The 25,116-nt window shown below is 36.5% G+C and overlaps 1 protein-coding gene across 8 annotated transcripts in view; it reads left to right on the top strand.

The window, feature by feature from the left end:
* Positions 1–25,116, top strand: part of Trps1 (transcriptional repressor GATA binding 1) — a 248,156-nt gene that overhangs the window by 38,984 nt on the left and 184,056 nt on the right. For 4 of the 8 annotated variants that reach the window (XM_029565853.1, XM_029565855.1, XM_029565856.1 and 1 more), the window contains 3 exons: positions 1,921–2,077; positions 5,266–6,194; positions 21,381–22,510. In XM_029565853.1, the coding sequence (XP_029421713.1) occupies positions 2,041–2,077; positions 5,266–6,194; positions 21,381–22,510 (2,096 nt within the window). In that variant the 5' untranslated portion in view covers positions 1,921–2,040. The remainder of the gene's footprint in view (positions 1–1,920; positions 2,078–5,265; positions 6,195–21,380; positions 22,511–25,116) is intronic. The other 4 variants (XM_008837958.3, XM_017799352.2, XM_029565857.1 and 1 more) reach the window with 1 other exon arrangement.

The following is a 25,116-nucleotide window of genomic DNA, read 5'->3' as shown; positions in this document are numbered from 1 at the left end:
TTACAGCCTTGTTGAGAATGTATATGTGTGTACACATAAATATGTGAAATGACATTTGGAAAGATACTCAACAGCTTTAATTCTCTTCAAAAGAGGCTTCCTTATTGTCATGCTCTTTATTTTGAAAACATAGTTTTTCTCATTAAAGTTAATGATAAAGTACACACTAAGTCAGCTATCAGGCTTCTTGTGTTTGGGGCATAGCTGATAGTGAGCATGTTTTTACTGAGTATAGGAAATGAGGGAAATAAGTAAATAAGTAAATGAGTGCAAGGTGGTATCAGTGGTATGTAAGTCACCTTTAGTTGTTGGTTTAATATTTTATCACATTTCAAACAAAATGGAAAAAGGATTTTTTTAAATAAAACTAAAGTGCTATTAACCAGAACTGTTATAGTGAAAAAAGCAAGGGAAACAAAATTATTTTATTTTAATTATCTCACTGTACAGATAAGAAAAGAGACTCAGAAAAGAGGAGGGATTTACCTTGATTCTATACATGTTATGAATCAGATACAGAAACTGGACATGTGATATCCATGCCTGCCTTCCTTTTTGTGTCTTTATCTTTTTCTTTGTTTGAGTCCAAGGTAATACAAAACACACAGACTTTGTAGCTCTTACTTTCAATGAGTTTGTCATATAATGGAAACAAATCCCAGTTGCCCCTGCATTAGGTAGATACGTGAGCTAAGATTTTTTCTAAATTTCTTGAGCATTGATTTTTCTGGTCTGATAATTTGATTATTGATTCTATAGCTATTTGGAGTAACTATTTCTTAAGCATATGTGTATATATTTTATATGCATTCAAATGTGTGTATAGATATATGAACTAGAACTAAAATATTTGTGGTGAATCATATCACACTACTTTACATAATAGAAAACTCAGATTCCTCTTTCTGTAAACGGCTCATCTTGAGAATATGATTCAGACTTGTACAAAAGATTCCTTTTCTAAAAAACATATTTAACTATTTTAATTAGTGTGAGTTAAAGAATTGTGTCTTAAGCTGTAATACTGATTATTTCTACTGTATAATTCTAAGTAATATTGTAACACAACGCATTATCCTACAATTTTTGAAATAGCTATAAACTCTAAGAATGCTTTTAATTTGTTGATTTAATTTAGGATGAAATACAGTTACTTAAAAGTAGAATTTGTGATTTTTGGAGACGGAATATCATATATCTTAGAATAATCTGAAGAAGTTAATCATAACATCTTAAGTATCTTGGCAGTCACATTAGTCAGTCTAATTAAGGGTCATTTGTGTTTGTACACATGGAAAATGGTGGGAATGTGAATGATTTTATTATCAAATATTAATTATCCATCTGACAATTACCTTGAAGACATACCTGAACATTTTGTAGCCCCTCTGTTCAGTTCACTTTAAACTTCATTGTCTAAAAACTATTGTTTTGTAGTGGATCTACTTTACCAGGCATAGCAATTATTATTATTATTTTTTGATATTTTGTGTTATATTGTTATAGAATAGAAAGATACATGCTAAAGTAGAAGGGTCAGAGATGATGAGCAAAGCTCACGTATCTGATTGTGTATTGTAAATGCCTTAAAATTTCACTAGAAAAGCCACTGTTGAGGTGTACAAATTAAGATTCCCATACCCACCCAGTTTTGGTAAGTACGACAGTCATAAGCAATTTTACCAACACATCAGTGTATTGTGAAAAATGGTTCTTGGACTATAATATTTTATATGATGTTCCTCCACCAGATGCTTATTTAAAATCCAGTGAAGAAATGATTCTGCCCCAGGTTCTCCTAGGCTTTTATCTGATATTTTTCAACAGCCCATGGTGCTGGCATATTAATATATTTTAGGTGTGATACATCAAAACGTGCACATTAACTAGGAAGGAAATATTTTTTGTTTTGTTTTACAGATGTACAGATCAGCTTTCAAAATGTCTTCTGTGACCTCTGAGCATCTTCTAAGACAATTAGCTTCCTGCTAGTTGACTAATAGAATTAATACTTGTAGAAAGCACTCTAAAGACACCCACATGCCTTATGAAGTCAATGCTGGGTATGATTTTACAAGTATGTGATCTATTTTTTTCAAGGGAAATGTTCACTGGAAACGTTCTTGGCACACAGTAAAACATCATGCAATCTGTTATTTGTCTTAGAGATAATAACTGGAGGGTGGCTAGAGTCCTGTGCTATCTAACTTATGGCTTGTTGGGGGAGTTTCTTCCACTTAGAAGTATCACAAATGTGCTTATATTTACATAATAATGTCACTCTGAAAAATTATGATGATATAATTCCAGCAAAAAAATTTTCTATAACTACTTCAAAGTATAGTCAAATAAATTAACCATATTTTTTTAAAATCAGTAACTTAAAGGAAGATACCCCTACCCCCTACAGCACGATATAAAACCCAAATGACCTTTCTAATACTTCTTTGAAGTTTTAGAAGTTCAACATTCTTTGCGATGTATATTATTAGGGACTCTGTTCAGTGTAAGGAGTCAGTGAGTCATATGCTTTCTAAAGGTCTCCTCCTGGGTAGAAGGGACTGAAATTTAGGAAGATGATAATTTAATTAAATTACATTTTTATTAGGGACTAAAGATGTTGACGGAGTAATTTTTAACCTTTAATCCACCACATTTCTTCATGATAACAATAAACCAGCAAGATCTAAAACTTTTCTTTGTAATGAAATGTTGTTTAATTTCTTTTTTCAATATGAATGCACTTAGATCAATTCATTTTTAAGTATTTTTTTTAGTTCCCTTGTTATTTAAAATGTTACCATTTTCCCAAGGCACTTAGACATTAATATACGGGCATAAACCATTTTCTTTACATTTTGATAGGATAAACTTATTGGAAGGAATTATGAGTTCTTCTTCATTTCCTAAGACATTATGCCTTCTGTATAGGATTTTATGGACTTCTGGGTAACTTCATTCACATAATATCAGTTAGTCATTGCTAGATGTTAGTTACATTAGCAGAAAATTTGACACACAAATAATGTAGTTTTCCCAGCATTGATCCAAGAAAAATCTGTCTTGTTTCTTGGTAGGGATGCTTTACATTGTGAGCAAGAGCATCTATTCCTGCAGGCCAAGTTTGACTATAAATACATACACACACAAAGATACCCATATAAAAAATGTTCACCTACATGTGTTTATAAATGTATGTAGACATGTACTTTTGAGGTGGGGGACTCACTGAGTTCTTCTGTTTGGACCAGAAGTCCTGGGCCCAAGCGATCCTCTTCTTAGACTCTTGAATTGCTGGGTTTCCTGTATTGTGTCACCATAGTTGGCTTAAAAATGGCATGTTTATTTAAATTTATCATTTAAATGGTAATTGATTTCTTAGGTTCCTTTAATTTTTTTCCCCTTGCTTGGCAACCAGTACAATTGCCCTGCAGTCTTCCATGTTTTTATAAGTTCCCATGCTGCCAGAGCCACATCCAACAGAAGAATTGAGGTGTGCTAAAATGTTGTCATCAATAAAGATATTGATACTCAAAATTTATAAACACATAGTTAACTGGTGCTTCCTTCTACAAAGAAGATTCCCTGGTTTGTTTACTTTTATGCTCTCATGGGGGTGACAAGATAACTATCTTCCCATAGGAGGGCAGGCAGGTTGACATTGTGCATGACTTTAACTTTCTGACTTTTCTCTTTTATTCTATTTTTGTTTTTGTTGTTCCATGAAGGAGATTCTAAAGAGAGTCGAATGACATTATTGGCGTAGAAAGAGAACAGTGTACTTTTAAAGTACTTTACACTATTTTTGATATTATTTACTCAAGTGAAATTTCACCTCATAAAGGATTCCTTATTCACCCAGGACATTATCCTGATTCAGTGATTCATCTTGTCAAAATTTTGCCTGACTAGCTTTTCAGACTCAAAGGTCCACCCATGTCTCCCAAGCCACTGTGGTTCTACAGCATTTGTGAAGAGGTACAGATGAAAACAGCTAAGCCGTGTTATTAACTTGGGTATTCCCAGTTTAACAGAGCAAGTTACACCAAGGTTAAACTGGTCCTCAGAGCAGAGTCTGTTAATAAAGAAAGCTTGTTTTATTAGAAAGTCACAGGTAGATTTTCAGGATATATTTGAGGGGTAAGTTCAGCAGCACTTGGGTTTTCCAACTTAGAGCTTGAGGAACAAAAGCCATAGAGCTCTGTTCTCAACTGGCCTTGGAGAATGCAGTCTTTAATAGGACACTATTTCTTTCTCATTTCTCTTTATTCTTATACTTCTGATTCTTTTGATTCCTATGCAAGAATTTGTCCCTGCAGGCTAATTTTGAGTTCAGTCACTGACATCACTGAGTCCTGAAGCACAGTGGAATTAGCAGGGAAGAATACTATAGGGAAATACTGAGATCTTGTCATTTTCAGCTTCAGAATGAGAGTGACACATGGTTCAAGCTACCATCATCAACTTCCATACAGTTCTGAAGCCTAGAAACCTAGAGCTTAGCTTGTTTTCTCACCATGCTGGACAGAGTCCCAGTGAAACTTGACTTGACCACCATGGTGCAGGCCGGGCCCTCCTCCCAACTTCCAGGACAGTCTCATGTTGTTTTTAGAACTGTTGGTAGCTCAGGACTGAAATGTTCATTATCCTCTATCCTGGAAGTAACTGGGCAGTTTTCACTCTGTTTGTAACATGGCTGTTTGTGTCTTTTTTATATGAAGCTATTTCATTTGAAATGGTGTTGATCAGAATAACAGTATTAAATTCCAGTTTGCTAATTATATTTTTAAGTACATATGTTTTCATGGGCATAAACATACAGTATGAGTTTTGCGAAGGCTAAAATGTTTGTGAATGTTCTATAAACATATCTTCACATATATATAAAACATGTATAAATATGTAATTGTGTGCTTATTATTGCCTGTAGTTGAAGAAATTGGGTAAAAAATATGATGGGGGAGAATGAATAATAGTAAGGATAAAGTCAGTAGTAATAATGAGTCCTTTAATATTCATAAAACAGTTTAAAATAATAAATCAGCCAATCTTTGTGTCGAATAGTTCCACTTAAAAATTGTTTGCTTCTTTGCCCAACTCTCTTTATCTTTTTGCTATTTTTAAAGCATATTTTTACCCAGAGGAGCTATTTTTTTCCTGTACCTTAGAAAACCTTGAATAGACTAAGTAAAACATTCTAGATTGCATTACCTGTCTGTAATCTTCCAATAACTGTGCATCTTTGTTTTCACTATATGTTCACAGATATGGTCCGGAAAAAGAATCCCCCTCTGAGAAACGTTGCTAGTGAAGGCGAGGGTCAGACCCTGGAGCCAATAGGTACAGAAAGCAAGATATCTGGAAAGAACAAAGAATTTTCTGCAGATCAGATGTCAGAAAATACAGATCAGAGTGATGTTGCAGAACTGAATAATAAGGAGGATCATAGCTCGCATGGCCAAGATCCATCTTCAAGCAGCAAGAAGGACTTGAAAAGCTCAGTCCTGAGTGAGAAGGCTGGCTTCAATTATGAAAGCCCCAGTAAGGGAGGAAACCTTGCCTCCTTTCCCCATGATGAGGTAACAGAGAGAAATATGTTGGCTTTCTCATCTCCTGCTTCTGGGGGAGTCTGTGAGCCCTTGAAGTCTCCTCAAAGAGCAGAGGCAGATGACCCTCAAGATATGGCCTGCACCCCATCAGGGGAGTCATTGGAGACAAAAGAAGAGCATAAGACGTCACCAAAGGCTACTGAGGAAACAGGGCAAGTGCAGAGTGGTCAAGCCAATTGTCAAGGTTTGAGCCCAGTTTCCGTGGCCTCAAAAAACCCACAAGTGCCTTCAGATGGGGGTGTAAGGCTGAGTAAACCTAAAACTGACTTACTGGTGAATGACAACCCAGACCTGGCACCTCTGTCTCCAGAGCTTCAGGACTTTAAATGCAATATCTGTGGATATGGTTACTATGGCAATGACCCCACAGATCTGATTAAGCACTTCCGAAAGTATCACTTAGGACTGCATAACCGCACCAGGCAGGATGCTGAGTTGGACAGCAAAATCCTGGCCCTTCATAACATGGTGCAGTTCAGCCATTCCAAAGACTTCCAGAAGGTCAACCGCTCTGTGCTCTCTGGTGTGCTGCAGGACATCAACTCTTCACGGCCTGCTTTACTAAATGGGACCTATGATGTACAGGTTTGTGCTTTGTCTTGTGATTTCTTTGTGGAGAAAAAGTAAGGAAATGCGAATGCATATTTGCACGTTCAAAGTAAGGTCCCAAGACCAAAATGGTAGCTTTTAGATCCAATAGAAAAGATGGACCCATTGCATGCTGCTTCACGCAAATGTGTACTCAGATTCATCTTTAGCCTTTAATCGTAGAAGAACAATTCTCAATATTTCCATCAGGCTGAGTAATTGGATTTTTTTCAGCCTTCCAACAATGACAGTGATCTCTGATTGCACATGATAATAGTTTATGCCTTGCTCCAGTTTCAGACTGTAAGGCTTCTTCTGTAATCTTTCTTCTGTAAAGATCTGTCCTGTGTCTTAGGTTAAGATTGGATTTTACAGTCAGTCCGATTAGGTTTGGGTCATATTGATGGTCACAGAAATATACTCCTGAAAAATCAAAATAATTACCAATGAAAATTTGGAAATAGTATTTTATATTTATTAAAAAGAAATCATGGTTGTGCATACTAGGGACACCAGACTACCTTGCTGTAGGCCAGCAAAACACTTCTTTCTGCATTTAAGGAAAATGGTAATAATTCATAATTGCATTTAGTAACTATTTAGGTTTATACTTTATTAAATGTAGCAGACCATTTTCATCTATTGTTGTGTCCTTAGTTGACAGCATATAAAGAATCAAAAAACAAAAATCTTTTCATTAAATTAGAATGAAACATAAAGAAATGTGTAAATTTAATTTTAGTAATATTAGCATAGTTGAAACTCATGGTCAGTCTGACAAAGGTCATTAGGTTTCGTTATATTCTATAGATCTTTATTGTGTTATCATGACAGAGAGATTATAAAACATGTTATGTTTAATGTTAACATTCTTTAAGAATTACTCAATGTATCAGAGAAGTAATAGGTTTTCATCATAATTACTTAACCTACTAATTCCCTTGAAATATCAGTCATTTTTATCAATTACTAGCTAAAGCACTTTTCTTCTTGACCTCTCTCTTGACCTAGTGCCAGTTAAGAAATACGTGGAAAGAGGTTACAAATAACAGGTAGTAAAATATTTTTCAATATTTTTAAGAAGGATCATAAAAAATTTCCAAGTCCTTTCAGTGTCAGAATGGCATTATCACTTTAAGGGAGATATTGGGGAGACTTAAAAAGCCAGTTTCATCTTTGGTAAAGCTCTTTAAAAATTCCATTTTTCTTTATGAATTCCCACAAATAGAATTATTTCTCTGGAGCAGCAAATTAAGGCAACATAGTTATTATGCATGAAAGCTACATGCTTTGAACTGCTGTCTTATTAAAGATCATTTCACTGTCTTATGTCAGATACACTCTGCTGTCAAATTCTGATTGGAAAGCAAATACGTGTTTTAGATAAAAGGGTTGGCAGTGCATAATGTCAGTATGTGAAACGGTGTTTTATAATTAGCAAGTAATATGATGTTAATACCTGGATTTCCGGCAGAGTTTCAGTTTGTTCACTCTGGGGACAACTTCTGAGGGAAGCTGATCTCGGCTGTCAGGAAAGCTCTAAAAAGATTACTGAGGCCCAGAGTTGGGAAGAATTCAGATTTTTAAACACACTTCCATTTCCCCCAAATAGTTATTTGTTAGGTTCTCAGTTATTTATAGTAAAGTTTATGTTTGGGTGGAACACTTTTCCTGGGCAGTGATTTTAGAAATGAAACAGATGTGTGAGCTGAGTTTGAGCTAATAGAACTGGAAATAAAACAGCTGATCCTAGACTGGGCTGTCTACCGAATCCCTGCAGTACACAGAATAAAGAAGACAAAAGTGGTAGGAAATAACAGGCAGGAAGATTATCTTGTTGAAATCATTTTTTGTCTTCAAAGACGAGAAACTAATATTGCTACAAGAAGAAGAAAGTAATTCATGGAAAAAGTGGGTGAATATTTCAAAGAAATGAATGGGTTTTGAAGCAAACCTAAAGACAGTTAATTTTGCGAAGAGTACACTGAGTATACTGTGGGCCAAATGATAATTTTGAACATATGACATATATATGTGTATATATCAGATACTGATGCAGAAATACCTGAAGATAACAAACTTATTCTAACTTATTAGTATTGTCATGTTGAAATAAACACTGAACAGCTTCTCTTCATGCATATACTCAGTAATAAAAGCACATTTGAAGTTCCTTTCCCTTCTTTCCCTCATGTGCTGTTGAAATGCTCTTTGATAGGTTCTTTCTCTGGATGCGTGAAATGTAGAGACTAAAAGCTGTACAAGATAAAATGCTGACTACAGAATTTTCTTTAATGCAGCATTTTGTAAGAAATACATACATATATAATGCATGTAATAAGTTAATGGCTTGTGTATATTTTTATAAAGTTTGTTGGTAAATATCACTATTATGAGCATTCAATTCAGAAATTATTCATAACAATTTATAATTTAAGCCAGTGGCAGAAATGGCTGAACAGTTCATTAATCTTTTCAATTAAACTGGCTTTTAAAAACATTCAGAACAGTTGGCAGTTAATGATAGATTTATGACATTTTAGGCCAAGAAAAAGGAACAGAAGAAAAGACTTAAAGAACTCTGTGGCTTTGATCTACAGTTTGGTTTGACATGGATGGTTTTAAATAAATTGAACAGACTTTAATGAAAATACAAGACATCCAGTTTGTAAGATTAAATAAATTTAAGCAAATTCTCAGATTTGAATATAAATTATAAACTTAAAATTTATAACATATAGAGGAACATTTGTAAATTAAATATTATAAAAATTACACTGATAATATTCACTTTTGCATATAAATAGAGTACCAATAACTGACCAAGGAATTATAGATTTTTATAAAAATGGTGGAAAAGACTTCTTTTTACTGAGAAGTAGATGGAAAAACAACAGTACAGTGATGGTCACCTTTAACCATTGTAAAACCACAGCTCCCTTTTCTTGGTCTGAGAAGATTCTCGCCATGCGTCTTGCAGCACGCACTGGAAACAGAAAAGAAGCTGTCTCTTAAACAAAACAAAACAAAACAAACAAAGCAAAACAAAACACAACAAACACCCACAAAGACAAAAACCAAATCTAGCAAAATGACAAAAATTAAAAATAAAACAACTCAAGTTGCTTAGAGAGAATTAACTGGACCGGGATGGTAACTTCCCAGTTTTCTGTTTTTTTCTGTATTTTTATCAATTATTTTGCCTACATGTTTTAAAGTAATGGATATGGCATGATTGGTCAGACCTCATGTAATTTTTACTATCTGTGTTCAGCCTTTGAGGCTCACATGTAGACCAATAATAGGACAAGAGATTGAGTTCTTAAAAAAGTAATTACAGCCTCTTTCTTTTTAATCTGCCTTATTATGCTTATATTTAAACCATCTCTGAATGAAGGCCTGTATTAACAACGCGGACCTTGCTGTTTCATTAGGGCTTAATGTGCTGTGCATTAGGGCGTTTGCATCATCTTTATGGGGAGCTTTTAGCTCTCAGATCAGGTTATAAAATTAGGAGTCCTGTCAAGTTGTGCTTCCCACGGGAAAGTGTTTACACTATCCCAAGTTGATAAAAGTGCAAGATGTACACAATACCTTTCCATGTTAGGAGATCTCTTCTATTGTTCATTATTCAGGACTTCCAGAGAATAGCTACTGGATTCTAGTGAGGACCTTCAGTTTAGCCTTTAGTGAATTCCCAAGTTTAATGGAAGACTCACTTTCATGGCTTACCAGGGACTATCTTCCACATTTCTGCTTTATAAATATTTTTATCAGAGTTGCACAATTTGGCATGCTTGAAACAGGAAGAGCAGATTGTAGTGACAGGAAATTCTCCTTTGTATTTGTATTTTCAACATATTTAACTTTAAGAGCTTTATAGATCCTTAGCATATAGCAATATATTCCTTTAACCAGGGGAATTACAGTTTGGGCTGGAAAAAAATTTGAAAAAAAAAAAAAACAAAAAAAAAACAGGAACATTAATTTAATTGTGGTTTTTTTTTGACTTGTCTTGAATTTTGCTTCCAAATATTTATTTTTTGCCTCACAGTGTCCTTTGATCTGGAGTAGAAGGGAAGTTGTAGTCTTAGCAGGTTCTGTTTCTTTGTTTTTCTGAGTTGAGGACAATTGCATTTTAGAAAACCTGGTGAATGAGACTTTAATCAATTCAGACTGTCTATGGAGTACAGAGAATGTTTGGCATATGAATCTAGACTTATTTTCAGAGCTGTATCTCTTTAACAAGTAATAAAGTGTGCAAAACAAAACATATGCTCACCCCAAGGCCATAAAGCAAAGCAAAGTTCTGGCATTTCCCAGGTTATTTTCATCAGTGGAGATGGCTGAGCTGGATAATGTAACCCCCCAGGAAGAGAAGTTTGACCATCCTCACTAATCCATTTACCTGCCTAGCAGTTAAATCTCCATTTGACTGTGTTAACATGAGAGTGGTATGATAAATGTCCACCCCTCTTTGATTTTTGGTTTGTTTGCTATTCCTTAAAGAACAAATATCATTTTCTAGAATATCAGTCTTTCTTTCAAGGCAGAATGTTTGGAAGAGAAAAAGCATAATTATCAATGCATCCAATCAAATTCAGCCTCATTCAACTCTTAATAAAAGTTTTATCTCCCAAACGGCCTGCTCTGCTAACCATATCAAGTCGGCAGATTGTTCAGTGCTTTTTATTTCTTGGGTCATTGTAATTACAGTGTACTTGCAGCTGTTGGAAATACAGATACACAGTGAGCATGCCAACCCTAGGAAAGTTTGGAGAGAGAGCAGTATCCTTTCATTTTCTGGTTTCCTTCATGAAGTCTAGTTCCAAGAATCATTCGTCTGTACACTGCTTGAGTTCTTAATCCTGTGATTTCAAATTCTAAAATCTATACATTTTCAGCATCTCAAACTCATTTAATTTTAATTGAAAGTCAAATGTAGCCTCTATGCTTTCAGTATTTTAAGTTGCTCCATATTTCATCATCTTTCAGTTTACATAATAAATATTGCACATAGCTTTCCTCCCCCAATTTTAGATTTATGTCTAATAATAGCTAGCATTTATTAAGGGCTTCTTATTGCCTATGTGGCCTTGAGTTCTTTATGTGCATTAATCAACTCATCTTCATAAAAATCCCTTGATGCAGACACTACCATTATGTCCATTAGAAAATAAAGAGGAAACAGGCATAAAAGGATTAAAGTAACATACCCAAGAGCATAGGGTTGCATAACCAAGCCAGATAGGATGCAACCATGATAGACTGAAGCCTGGCCTCACAACCACTGGGGTACACTGCTTTCTCAAAGGGAAACTGCATTTACTGCAAATAGAAAAGCAGTGAAAGACAGGACCAATGGCTCCTGGGCTGTTTGATGCACATCCTGAATCATTTTAAATACGGAGACATTTGTGATTGCTTTGAAATGATCTGTTATCTAATCCATGTAGTATTATACTGCCTTATTGGAATTTACTAGGCTTATAATTGAAATCACTGAAAAGAAAATTAAATGTGTTGATTTGTCTCTTTTTTAATTACTGTGATTCATTTCCACTGATTCTTTCGCTACAGAAACCAGTTCTGACACAGTACAGGACCAATTTTAACTTACTCAATTAAGAATGCAATGTTTTTATTCTCAAGTTAAGGGATGTTTCATGCATGCGTTTGATTTCTTTCATAGCCTCTTCAGAAATCTTGTTTCAAGAATTTATAATCTTATGGATGGTTGAGAGTTGTATTCTGCTCTTCTAGTTGCTAGGCACACTTCAGTTGGTTTTTCTGTAAAGACTAGATGTTAAGGAGATGCACCCAGTTCCCGCTTATGTTCTCCAAGGGTGTGTAATTAAGGTTTTACCCTCTGCCTACATTAAAAGCAGGGATGGGTGTGGAGGTAGAAAACAAATAGAAATGCCTTTGGAGTGTTTAATTTGAGTAAGCTGCACACCCCAACTGTGCTGAAAGCTTTGTGATTTCACTGGGTTCTCTAAGTGAGAAAAGTGTGGGGTGCAGTGAGGCGCTTGAGAATTCCAGTTGTCTACCTTTCTAGCATTTCCCCTTTCATATTTAGATCATCCGTTGATGAAAGATTAAAGAACACATGAATTCTTTCATGTGTCCAGTAACATATTTGGGAATCCTGTAATAAATGATCTGCTCCAAGACCTGTTTTTCCAGCTAATGGGTGGCCCCACCTCGATTGTCCATTGCCACTTCTAACCCAACACATGTAAAACCAAAGTTCTTAGAATAGCTTTCTTGACCTACTTTCTTCCATAGGAAGAGGTTTAGTCAGTTGAGGTTGAAAATATTGGCATTGCTTTGGATTTCTGTCTGATATTATTTCACCTCAAACGGTTGCAAGATCATTCAGTCCTTCCTTTTTTCATTTTGGTGTCACTACTAATTATGTTGATTTAGTAAATTCAGATTAATTTATTTTTAGAAAATTTATTGTGTGTGTGTGTGTGTGTGTGTGTGTGTAGGTACACATGTGCTATGGCTTGTATATGAAGGTGTCAGTGGGAAACTTTCAGAAGTTGGCTCTCACCTTCCACCCTGTTGAAGCAGGGTTTGTCTTGTTTCTGTTCCTGGGCTGAGTGCTCTAGGCTAGCTAGCCCAATAGCTTCTGGGTGTTTCTCCTGACTTAGCCTTCCATCTTGCCATCTGTGTGGAATTACAGATGGGTACTAGCACATCTACAGAATCCTCTCAAGTCATCAGGCTTGTTACCAGCTCAGCTTTCTCCTGGCCCCCTGCTACTTTCTTGCATTATTTTTTCTCTTCACTTCTTTCTTCCTCTTGTCTTCTCTCCTCCTTCCTTTCACTCTTCCCTGCCATTTTCATTTCTTTCTCCGTCTCCTCTCTTCCTGTTCCTTTCTGTTCTAGGTTTCCTGATTTTGTCACTATTTTTCATTTCCCGTGTCCTTTCCTTTCTTCAGCTTTAGAAAAACCTCCACACTTCCTGAGAAGGGCTTTCATTCTCCACTCCCATTTCTACTTCTGCTGGTGATTCTTGAGCCTGAGCTGCCTTTCCATGAGCACTGCCCTTGGGGCTCTTCAGATGTCAGCTTGCCTGTCCGTCCTCGCTCCTGTGCCATTTTGGGAACCGTGTGCTGACCTTCTTAATCTGGGTTAAGTGGTCTTTCCTCTGTTGCCACAGAACAAGTCACCTTTCTCAGCAGAAACACATATTCAACTACTTTTTTCATCTAAAAATGAATTTTTATTTTACTCTTTTTAATTATGGACTTGGATTTGTGTTTATGTTGGGTATCTCTGTGTGCAGGTGCCCTCAGAGGCCCGGAGAAGCCATCAGATTTTCAGGAGCTAGAATCACCTGTGTTCTAGGAACTGAATCAGGTCCTCTGCAAGAGCAGTACACATTCTCAACCACTGAGCTTCCTATCTATCCCAAAGTGTAGCTTTTTGTGCTAAACCACAGACATTTTGGGATTCTGAACTGTCATTTCTTGTATTCCTGATTCTCCCATAGTAGGAGTGGCATAAAGCACCCTGTCGGGGAGAAAGTTATCTTACACTTTCAGGGACTAAACTGTTTTCCTATTTGAATCTCCCCTTCCCTCCCCTCCCCTCCCTTTTTCTCCTTTCTTTTCTTTTCCTCTTGCTTTGTAAGTGCTGAGGATCAAAGCTAGAGCTTTGTGCATACTAGGCAAATGCACTACAGTGAGTTACATATCCAGGCCCAAGATCTTATTTCAACACACATGTGATTCTTTCTGATCTCCATTATGGACCAGTAGTGAGAGCATGAAGCATGTAGGAGTGTGCCATATGAAATACATCTTGCCTTACAGTGTAGTTACACTCAATTTTCTCTTTTCCCATAAAAGCGTGACTTCCAAATTTTATTTTATTTATTATTTTATATTATTATTATTATTACTATTTTATGTGCATGCATGTATTGCCTGCATGTATGTAGGTGTATCCTTGTCATGCAATGCTTTTGGACGTCAGAAGAGAGAGTTGGATCCCCTGGAACTAGAGTTATGGATGGTTGTTAGCCACAGTGTGGGTGCTGGGATTTGAACCCAGGTGTTCTGGAAGAGCAATCAATGTTCTTAACCAGTGAGCCATCTCTCCAGCCCTCAAATTTTATTTCAATATTCATTTATTTATTAGTTTATATATTTTGTGGGGTGTGTGTATGTTTGTATGTTGTATAGCATGTGTGTGTGTGGGTATGTTCTGCCAGTACACCCTCAGAGAACATCATTCTGTACCTTTTGCCTTTGAAACAGGGTCTCTTATTGAATCTGGAGCTAGGCTGGTAGTCAGCAAGCTCTAGAGATTCTTCTATATTTCTTTCTTCCAAAGAAGACCTTCCATGCTGGGGTTATAGGCATAAATGCAGCTATATCTGAGTTTCTGCGTGTGTGCTAGGGATTTTCACTCAGGTACTCCTGCTTGGCCAGTCAGCACTCTTACCTACTGAGTTCTTTCTCTCCAACTCAGCTTCCATGTTTTTGAAGCTGAACTCATGACCCATTGGAATTCTGTCATCTCAGATAACAGAAGACCATAGAGAAACTAGTTCAGAGTTATACTGAATGAAATTAGAAAATTGTTTTTAAGTAAGCTATTTTTTTCTATAATCCCCAATATTTGTTTTTAAAATGTACAAAATGAGCCAGGCGTGGTGTTGCACGCCTTTAATCCCAGCACTTGGGAGGCAGAGGCAGGCAGATCTCTGTGAGTTCGAGGTCAGCCTGGTCTCCATAGTGAATCCAGGACAGCTGGGGCTACAGGGAGACCCTGTCTCAACCCCCTCCCCCCCCAAAAAAAATACAAAATGAAGAATTGGCAATAGTTTTCTTCAAAATGTGCCCTATAGAACACTTAAATTTTGACCACTCTCCAGTTGGTTGGCTCTTATAAATCCAAATACAAAAGGAATTTACTGGATTTATTATTGTGACACTGATAAGAACAGGCTGCAGGAATAAGCCATGTGCAGCACGAGAAAACTGCCACATGATTAGATTCGATGCTGAAAACATTAAACATTTACTCTCTGCCTTGCCCGCAGTGCACTCTGTCTTCTGGAATGTGCTTTTGCGGCAGTGTGCTGCAGGAGCAGTCCTTATGTGTATTAGTTCATTCTGGCTACAGGTGTTCACAGCCTACATCAGCCCTTCCAGAGTTCTCCAAGTACTCTGAAACTTCAGTATTTTAAAGGTGATCTTCATTTAATGGCTTAGCCTTTTATTTTTAAGGTTTTGCTTTTTTGACTATCAGCCCATAACCTCAAGTCTTCTCAAATTAGTACTCTTATAATTGTCTCTGTTACTATCAATTATAGTACTTGAAAATGAACCACATCTGAGGACGAGTTTGTGTTTAGTTCAAACAACTCCTTTTTGCTGTATTGAAAATAAGTACATGTGCTAAAGTGTCATTTTAAAAATTCTGAGGCTTTAGACATATTTTCCTTTGACATTATTTTAGATATTATTTTTATTAGATTTTTCTACGTATTTTTAGAAGGAAAGAATGAATTCAGGTTTAAGAACCTGAAAGAGCAAACTTTTTCTCTTCTTTAACCTCTATCATGAAATATTTCTGTTAAAAGGTAAATAAGTACTTATAACTGAAACCCACAGAAAGTACTACACAGGAGGAATAGTTTCTAAAACTATGAAGTTTCAAAACTGCAGTTAAAATAGAATGAAAGTCCACCATTGTCATTAGGGAAAAGACAACTTAAAATCTGTTTTCTTTTTCCCCATTGTCTTACTTGGGTTGGATTTTTCTGTGTAATTGTAACTGACTCTTGTGTGATTCTATACTCAATTGTTTCATAGAAGATATCCAGGTAGGACTTTTTGCAAAATCAAGTCAATGATAACATTGCTGTGAATTACTATGACTTTTTATTCCAGGTGACTCAGGGGTGTTAGAGAGAAATTTCTGCCAGTGCTCATGTCTCATTTATTCTTTCAACCAACATACTTGAAGCCCTTACAAACTGCTAAATATTAGTAACATTCTTCTTGTAGTGTAGAAAGAATATGAAAAGAGTATTAGCTTAGCGACAGCAAAATGGGATCTTTTCACTTGTGGCTAAGAACGCTGGTTCAACAGTCTGTTGAATTTGTCACTGATGGCACCATCCTTCACCTGTTTAATTTCTTTATCATACTGAGAGGAGAAATTTACTTGGATGACTCCTTTTATTAACTAATATTCTATCTTGTGACTGTTACACTGCAGTGGACTGCCTAATCTGGTGTTTCCTCAGCATATGTAGTTCTTTAGATTTTAGTTAATTAAAGTTAAAGTAATGAAAAATTAGGAAAAAATTAAGTTAAATTTAAAGTATCAGTTCTTTGTTTTCACTGTCCCTACTCCAACAGCCCATTCTTATATTATAGAAAAGAATATAGAATATTTTTATCAACTTGGAAAATTCTATTGGAGAGCACAGTTTTAGAGTTCTCACTTGATCCTTGTAATAATCCAATGAAAAGGTAAAGTACACAATATTACTTACATTCCTAGAGAGACAAAACAAGTTCTAAGAGAATATATAATGTGTCTATTCATAGAATTTGATTCAGAGAAGAGCTTCCTCTAGGAGCAGATAAATGCAAGCAGAAGTAACTATAGTTGAATAAAGAATTTTATCTACAATTTTTCATCTTAAAATGTCTTGAGGCAAAGAGATAGTCTATTTTGTTCACTTTATAGTCTAATGTCTATCACTGAGCCTGACCCAAGCCAAATACTCAGTAACTACTGAGTGGATAAATGAATACATGTAATTTTTGCTTCAAGAAGAACTTACAGCTATATAATTTTTTAAATGTGATATTTATTTAAAATACTTACTGGGTTAATGGGTTATAATTTCAAGTGCTGGTTAGCCAAAGGAGAAAGATGGAAAACTATATTCTGCTTTTGATCTTTTTAGTGTAGTCACAACTAGGAAAAAAATATTTTTTTCCCTTCTCATTGCTGGATTCAACCATTTGGAAACTTTTTAGTAATTCAATGTGCAAGAACTCTTTCCTGGCAATAAGTTTTAATAAATTGTTGCTGTAAACAGTTAGTTTGCGTAACTATTCTTTCTTTCAGGTTATTTGTTTTTAACCATTAAGGATCAAAACTAAGACTTATAGGTTATGAAAATAAATGAAATGTGGTCAGAAGGCATGGATAGTACCTCTTACTAAATTCTGTTTTGTTTTATGAGGTGCTCAAATGGTGTATATCAGTTATATTTAATTGCAATATGCATACATGTATTAAATGCAGTGTTTATATCTTCTTTTAGAGAAACAGAAAATGAAATGAACACTAAGTAATTATGCTTTACTCCTCAGTTGTCTTTTATAATGTTTGATTCCAATGTCACATTTCCTTTTTTTTTTTCTTTCCTTTTTGAGACAGTGTCTTACTGTGTAGCAATGGCTGGACTATAACTTCCTATGTAGACCAGGCTGGCCTTGAACTCAAAGAGATCTGCCTGCCTCTTTCTCCCATACCTGGTTTATTTTTGCTTTCGGTACCATATGATACCAATATGATTTACTAATATTAACCAAGGAGACATATGTAATCTATAGAAAAATCAAAGCTATTGCTGTTATGTTTAATAAGGTTCATGAGTTTTATTAGCTGTTTGTATTGAATATGATATAACTGTCAATAATAGGAATGTACCTTACTTCAAGTATTTAGTAGTCACTAAAGCATACTAGATGGTGAGGTTATCAGAGTTTCTTCCTTACGTAAAGAAATACAGCTTTGAAACACATTGTTACTGTGACAATGTCAAAAGACTCGATGCAGCCCTTCATAGCTTAATTAATATTAGAACAAAGTGCTTTATTGATTTTTTTCACAAACTCATCTTTTGTATGGTTAAATTAAAACAGCTCTAAAGGGTTGCTGTTAAGCCTCAAGATAGTTCAAACTTACTTAAAAATCATATGTGTAGAGATTTCATCAGAATGTGTGCTAATGTTTCCCTCTTTTAGTGTGGTCATGGCACATGGGACTCAAAAATTGCAAAATCAGAAAATAACAATGATCTGTGGTAGTTTCTCAGGAATCTTACTTGCTTAAGCAGAAGTTCAAAGCTTTTTATATTAAGGAAGCTGAGGATCTCTGAGCTAAAACAAACAAATCTTCATGTCTAGATTTTGTACGCTGTATTTGCTTAAATTATAAAAAACAGTAGATACTTCTGAATTTACCATTTGATATAAGCTTAAATTACAGAACAAAGAGCTTGGTAACAGCAGCCAATTTAATTCTATTGTTTATTGAAAATAAAGTTTTTTCCCACTTTTAGTAAATTGGAAAGCCCATGTAGAAGTTTTGCAGCCTAATCATTTTTCATGACTTTTAGCTGTTTCAGTCATATGCTAGGTAAAAATTCTCAAGGGTTTGACTTTGGCTAACTTTCAAACTATTGACTCAGGGATTGCTGGCCAGGAGGGTCCATTTTTAACTTTCTTGGTTCTGTGGTGGGTGCTTTCATTGACTGAAATTTTATGCTTGGGAAGGAATATATACACATTCTGAAATAACTCATTATTATCTTTTGGTTAAGACTGTGGATACCTTCATAAACTATTATGTAAATGTAAGTCAGTATGAAGTTGTTTTTTGTGATAATGTTTATTTCCTGGAACTGCAATGTTACCCCAACTGAGGAAGCTGTTGGTCGGAGAGGTTAAGTAGCTTGATCAAGGTCCTACCTCTCTTTAAGAAGCAAATGTAAACTTCCATCTCAGTCCTATGCAGTAGAGATACAGAAATCTTGAATGCAGTACAGAATATAATTTGCATTTTAAGCAGAGGCTTTAAGTGATTTTGAGAAGCCTGAGACTTTCTCATGGAGTGATTTGGATATGAGCAGTGATCACACATGTCATTTTTGAGCAGCTGCTGAAGAAGGTGGAACACAGTTTTGCTACTTGCTTTATATATTACATCTGGTTGCTGGAAAAATTAAAAAATGGACTGATATTTGGGAGGAAAATATCTCTTTTTTTGGAGGACTTGAGACAAAAATTAAATTTTAAATCACGAGTTTTGGTTGCTCGGTTATGGTCCTTCGTTGACCTGTCTTTGAGGTACAGACTGAGAAGAGAGGAATGCTTGTAGATAGTGTCCTTTGATGTCTGATTGTCCCTTTCTCCCTCCCTCCCTCTCTCCCTCCCTCCCTCTCTCGCTCCCTTCTTCCTTCTTTTTTACCTTTCCTCTTTTGATACTTGATCTTACATGTGTAACTCAGGTTGGTCTTGACCTCTCTGTCCTCAGTCTTCTGAGTGCTGGGATGACCATTGTATGCCACCAGGCCTAGACTACTATTTAACTTCAAATTTTGGAAAGAAAGCAGAACTGTAGAGATTTTAAAGGGGGGATTGCCTTGTTTTAACATTTAACCATGTCCATGACTTACTCATGGGAGGAGATAGGGACTGATATTGGATAACCCTTAAGGACATAAAGCCTTCACAAGTTTTCTTCCATTCAGTTGTCTGTAACTGAGAAAAACTAAAATTCTTTACACGGTCTCAGTGTCCTTGCTACACTCCATTTTATTTTCAGTTTCTTTGTACATGATTAGGTTTCTATCAGAAGCCATGCTTGCTATATGGTCATTTTCTTTCATTTTATTTTAAGGTTAGTGTTACACAATATGATGTTTTTTAAAATAAATAATTTATTGAGAATTTCATACATGCATATAAGGTGTTTTGATAAATCCATGCCCACTCCCTCCCCTCCAACCCCTCCCATATCGCCCCATCACTTTTTTCTGTTAACTTCATGTACTTTTTCTTCTTCTTTGATTGATTTATTTATTTTTATGGGGCTTTTGGCTACTCTAACATTCCCTCCTCTGAAGAGGTAACCCTAAAACCTTTTAAGGACTAGCTATAAGCCCCCAAATACTTTTGATTTCTTTGGCCTTTGGAACAGACTATGTTGCTCAGAGGCCCAAGGACATTTTGACTTTTAGCCAAGAAACTAGTTACTTTTCTTTGGGGTCTTTTTACCCTAACTGCCTAGCCAATTCCTACCTCCTATTCCAATCACACCATCCTCTGAAGAGGTTACCCAAATTGTCAATAGGGAATAGGGACACAGACCGCTCTGGCTTCTTCCATGTTGAACAGGGATTCAGGGTGAAGCAGTTGGAGTACTCCTTCAGTGGGTCTATCTAAAAGACTCTCAAATTGCATAATTCTTATCTCTAAGGGGAAAAGAAAGTCCTTGAGTCATGAACAGAAGCTGTGAAGGAGAAGTAAAGACAAGAGTAAGTAGCATTACCAGTGTTAGAAGGGGAACTAGAAAAAAGTCAGAACAGAGCAGTTTTCAAATGTTCATATGAGAGTCCATTGGACTTTCTTGACAAGGGCTTCTCCTTATTTTTCTTTTGTCTTTGAAAGCTGGACTCGAGACTGATGGATTCAGGATTTGCTTTCAGGTATTTCGATAGCTGTTGGTGTGGTTAGAATCAGTGTCAGTTCCCTCTCAAAGGCTTCTAGATAGGGGGTGAAAACAAATTTATCCATCAAGTTAGAACAGTAGCTGGTTATCTCCCTTAGTTACTGGTGGACACTACAGTATTGGAGATATATGGTCTTTTTAGAGCCTGTGTTTTAATTATATAAAACTTAGACCTGTTTGTCTGCAACCTCACTGCTGTAGGGACTGAACTTTACATTTCCTTGGAGAACCTCTGCATTATGTCATCTCAGAGGCACTGGTCTTCACAGCAACTCTTACGTTTTCAAAAGGGAACCCCATGTGATTTGAATCTTTCTAAAGGAATGTGATTTGAAGGAGGTAGTGGAGATGCCTGCTCAGGTGGAAATTGTTTTCTTAAATATGTATCTATCTCTCTATATAGAGATATACACAATTCAGTGCTTTGGATTGGTTACAGAGCTCATATTGCATACTTTCATCCCTTGGCAGAAGATGAAGCCCCCAAATAGTCCATGTTGCAAAATGAGGACTTTTTTATGTTGGTTTGTTTGTTTATTTGGCTCTTTACTTCAAGTGATTTCCTAAGAAGCAGAAAATGTATTGTTTTTGATGGGAATACCTGGCAGTACCCCACACCCACAGAGAACCTAGCAAATTTACAACACGTTTAAAGTAACATCTTTCTCTTCTATGCTGTAGGTCACTTCGGGTGGAACTTTCATCGGCATTGGACGGAAAACTCCAGATTGCCAAGGAAACACCAAGTATTTCCGCTGTAAATTCTGCAATTTCACTTATATGGGAAACTCCTCAACTGAACTAGAACAACACTTTCTTCAGACTCACCCGAACAAAATAAAAGCTTCTCTCCCCTCCTCTGAGGGTGCCAAACCTTCTGAGAAGAACTCTAACAAATCTATCCCTGCACTTCGAGCCAGTGACTCTGGAGACTTAGGAAAGTGGCAGGACAAGATAACAGTCAAGGCGGGAGATGACACGCCTGTTGGCTACTCAGTGCCCATTAAACCCCTTGATTCCTCAAGGCAAAATGGTACAGAGGCCACCAGTTACTACTGGTGTAAATTTTGTAGTTTCAGCTGTGAGTCGTCCAGCCCACTTAAGCTGCTGGAACATTATGGCAAGCAGCATGGAGCAGTGCAGTCAGGAGGCCTTAATCCAGAGTTGAATGACAAGCTTCCCAGAGGCTCTGTCATCAATCAGAATGATCTAGCCAAAAGTGCAGAAGGGGAGCCAATGACCAAGCCAGAAAAGGGCTCTAGTGGGTCTAAAAAGAAGGACTTCCCCAGCAAGGGAGCAGAAGATAATATGGTAACAAGCTATAACTGTCAGTTCTGTGACTTTCGTTATTCCAAAAGCCATGGCCCTGATGTGATTGTAGTGGGGCCACTTCTCCGTCATTATCAACAGCAACATAACATCCACAAGTGTACCATTAAGCACTGTCCATTCTGTCCCAGAGGTCTTTGTAGCCCAGAAAAGCACCTTGGAGAAATTACTTATCCTTTTGCTTGTAGAAAGAGTAATTGTTCCCATTGTGCACTCCTGCTGTTGCACTTGTCTCCTGGGGCAGCTGGAAGCTCAAGAGTCAAACACCAGTGCCACCAGTGTTCCTTCTCCACCCCCGATGTAGATGTGCTCCTCTTTCACTATGAGACCGTGCATGAGTCCCAAGGATCCGATGTCAAACAAGAAGCAAATCATCTGCTAGGATCCGAGGGCCAGCAGGCTGTCAAGGAAAGCAAAGATCACTCGTGCACCAAATGTGATTTTATTACCCAGGTGGAAGAAGAGATTTCCAGACACTACAGGTAAGCCATCTAGAAGCCAGAATATCAGGAGAATCACAGAGCCCAGAGGGTGATGCAGGAACTGATGGGGTTGTATCTGATGCCTTGCGCATTTACAGGACAATGACATAATCACCTGTAGAACTGCAGAGGATATCTTCATAGCTGTGATAATTTAGATTTTAATTTGATTGCATGCCCTCATGTTTCATAACTGTTTTAACCCCTTTGCTGAGTGCATTTTAACATTCCAAGTGAAGCTAATAATACATTTACTAATTTAGTATAATCCATTTACATGCCATGGCCAATGTGACTCTGCATCCCATATTCACTGAGGCAATGGCTCCCAAATTAAAGATGCTATTACAATGCATTTTATTGTCTGGAGACAATCAGTTTGGGAAGATGTTGCTCATTTTTCTCTTTAAATGAGAATGGACATTCTTCCCATTTCACAGTTGGGCAGCATTCTCAATGGACATAGGAAAAAGAACCTAAAGGTGAGCTTTCTATACTATACAAGTTTTGGTTGTGTACTTACGCCCTGTAGGCAGATAAAAAATGTTCTTTCAGACTCAAAAATGGAGTCAGGGAACATTCACATTTTCCTTTTACTTTGACTTTATTCTTTTTATAGGCCTTAGTTTATCCAGCTTATCTTTCATATATTCTAGAGATGAATTTAGGTTATATATACTTGTTCAATTTATTTGTTCATTCCTTAATTAATTTCAGAAATGTGCATTATATCAAGCGTTGTGTATACAAGGCTAAATAAGCTAGGTGTACTCAGTGCCCACACGGAACTTAGAATTTAATAAAGAAAACAAGGTACTTCACAGATCATCCTGAGTGGTGAGTGTCCTAAGAGGGGAATGAAAGAGCAGTGTGTTTGAAGTAAACATAGAAACCACACAGTTTAATAAAGGGGGGTGAGGAAGCACTTCCCTGAGGAAGGAGTATTTCAACTGAGACTTGGTTATAGCTGGGAATCATTTAGTAAAGGCTTGAAATTATAATGTGCAGGTCTGAGTGTTTTTTGCAGCTATAGTGTTATTAGGCCTTTGAGCAACAAAGTAAAAAGGCGCTGTTTAATTTTATCTTTTTAAAAATTAAAAAATAATTTTTTTAGACAAGGCCATTCTTTAGTCCAAGCTGAACTAGAATTCACTATATAGGCCGTGTTGGCCTCTAACTCCTGGCAGTGGTCTTGCCCTAGCCTCCCACATGTTGGGACTACATGTGTCAGCCACCATATTCAGCTTTTATTCACCATTTATGTGTTATTCCATATGTAGGTTTGATATTGTAGATGGAGCTTATACATCCAAAGACGTTAATCACCACCATCCATTCTTTTTGGAAGTTGTGTGTTGGTGGCAGTGTGTGTGTCCTCTCTGTCATCAGGAATGAACCAGGGCACGTCCAACAGTAGGCTAACATTGTTAGATGTTAATTTAAAGGCCATCCTAATGTTCACAGTGAATCAGAATGTTCAGAAAACACTTACTTGAGATTTACACTGTTTAATTTATAAGGTCAGCCCTAGGAAAGACACAGTCCTGCAATCAGATATGTGTTCACACTTGCAGTGAGTGTTTCTGGATCCTCTGACGTTAGCTGCAAGCTAATTTATTTCTGGACTAGCAGAACCCAGCTTCTCCTTCAGGTTTGGTAGCATGGGCGTGTGAGTGTGGGTGAGTATTGGGCATGTATATTGTGAACGGCTGTAAAATTAGATAATTCAATTCTTTTAAAGAGGCAACTGATTTTGAAGAAATCCTTTATTAATTTCCTTAATCATGAGGAGATCAGGCTAAACACACAAACTACAGGAAGCTAGAGCTAGCTACCTGATGATTTGACCAAACATATTTTCTCCAGGAATCTGAGCCATTCCTTAAAACCTTGGGAAAACAGACTTTTCATATTCTTTGGATAGAGAAAATAGTCTTCCAAGAAATAAAGACTATAAATAAAAAGCTTACTTAATAATGTCAGGATTTAGTTAATACTCAGTAATGAAAATAAGCTCTACAGGGAGAAGCCTATTCTCTTACTGTTCCCTACTCTATACAGAGCATATATAGGTACTTAGTGAATGTCTTTATGCAAATGAAATTCTTAGGAGCATCTGAGTTCACAACAGTTTTGAATATACTGATATCTCCAAGGTGAATCACATGGTAATCTTTCATTATATAGTCTTAGACCCTCTTGCAGATCTATGTGGGTACCCCAAAGACAAGTTGTCAGTTCACTTTGAATATGAGTCAAGCTATCGGTATTTTATTAGCTAAGAAATTAAATGAAACTTGTTCCTAGGGCATTCAGTACTTTTATAATACTGATTTTAAATGTCAACATAATATCGTTGATCTGAAGACCTTTTAGGTGTTGAGTCATTCTATCATCTCCAAATTCCTGTAGAATTTTTGAAATTTGGAGCCTTATAATTTCAGAAATTCAAGAGTAGGAAATGTAAAGAAATTCAACTGAAAGATGAACTCAGTGTATGCCTTAGTGGAATGAAATGAAATAGTCATACAGATATTCAACACTAATCTTCTGTGGAAATATTTCCCCAAATGCCACATTTTAAAAATACAATGAGAGGCCCTATT

This window comes from Nannospalax galili, unplaced genomic scaffold (genome assembly GCF_000622305.1).
Source record: "Nannospalax galili isolate Female #2095 unplaced genomic scaffold, S.galili_v1.0 scaffold17, whole genome shotgun sequence".
Taxonomy (NCBI): Eukaryota; Metazoa; Chordata; class Mammalia; order Rodentia; family Spalacidae; genus Nannospalax; species Nannospalax galili.
Note: the sequence above shows the minus strand (reverse complement) of the source record. Positions and strands in the feature narration are given on the sequence as shown.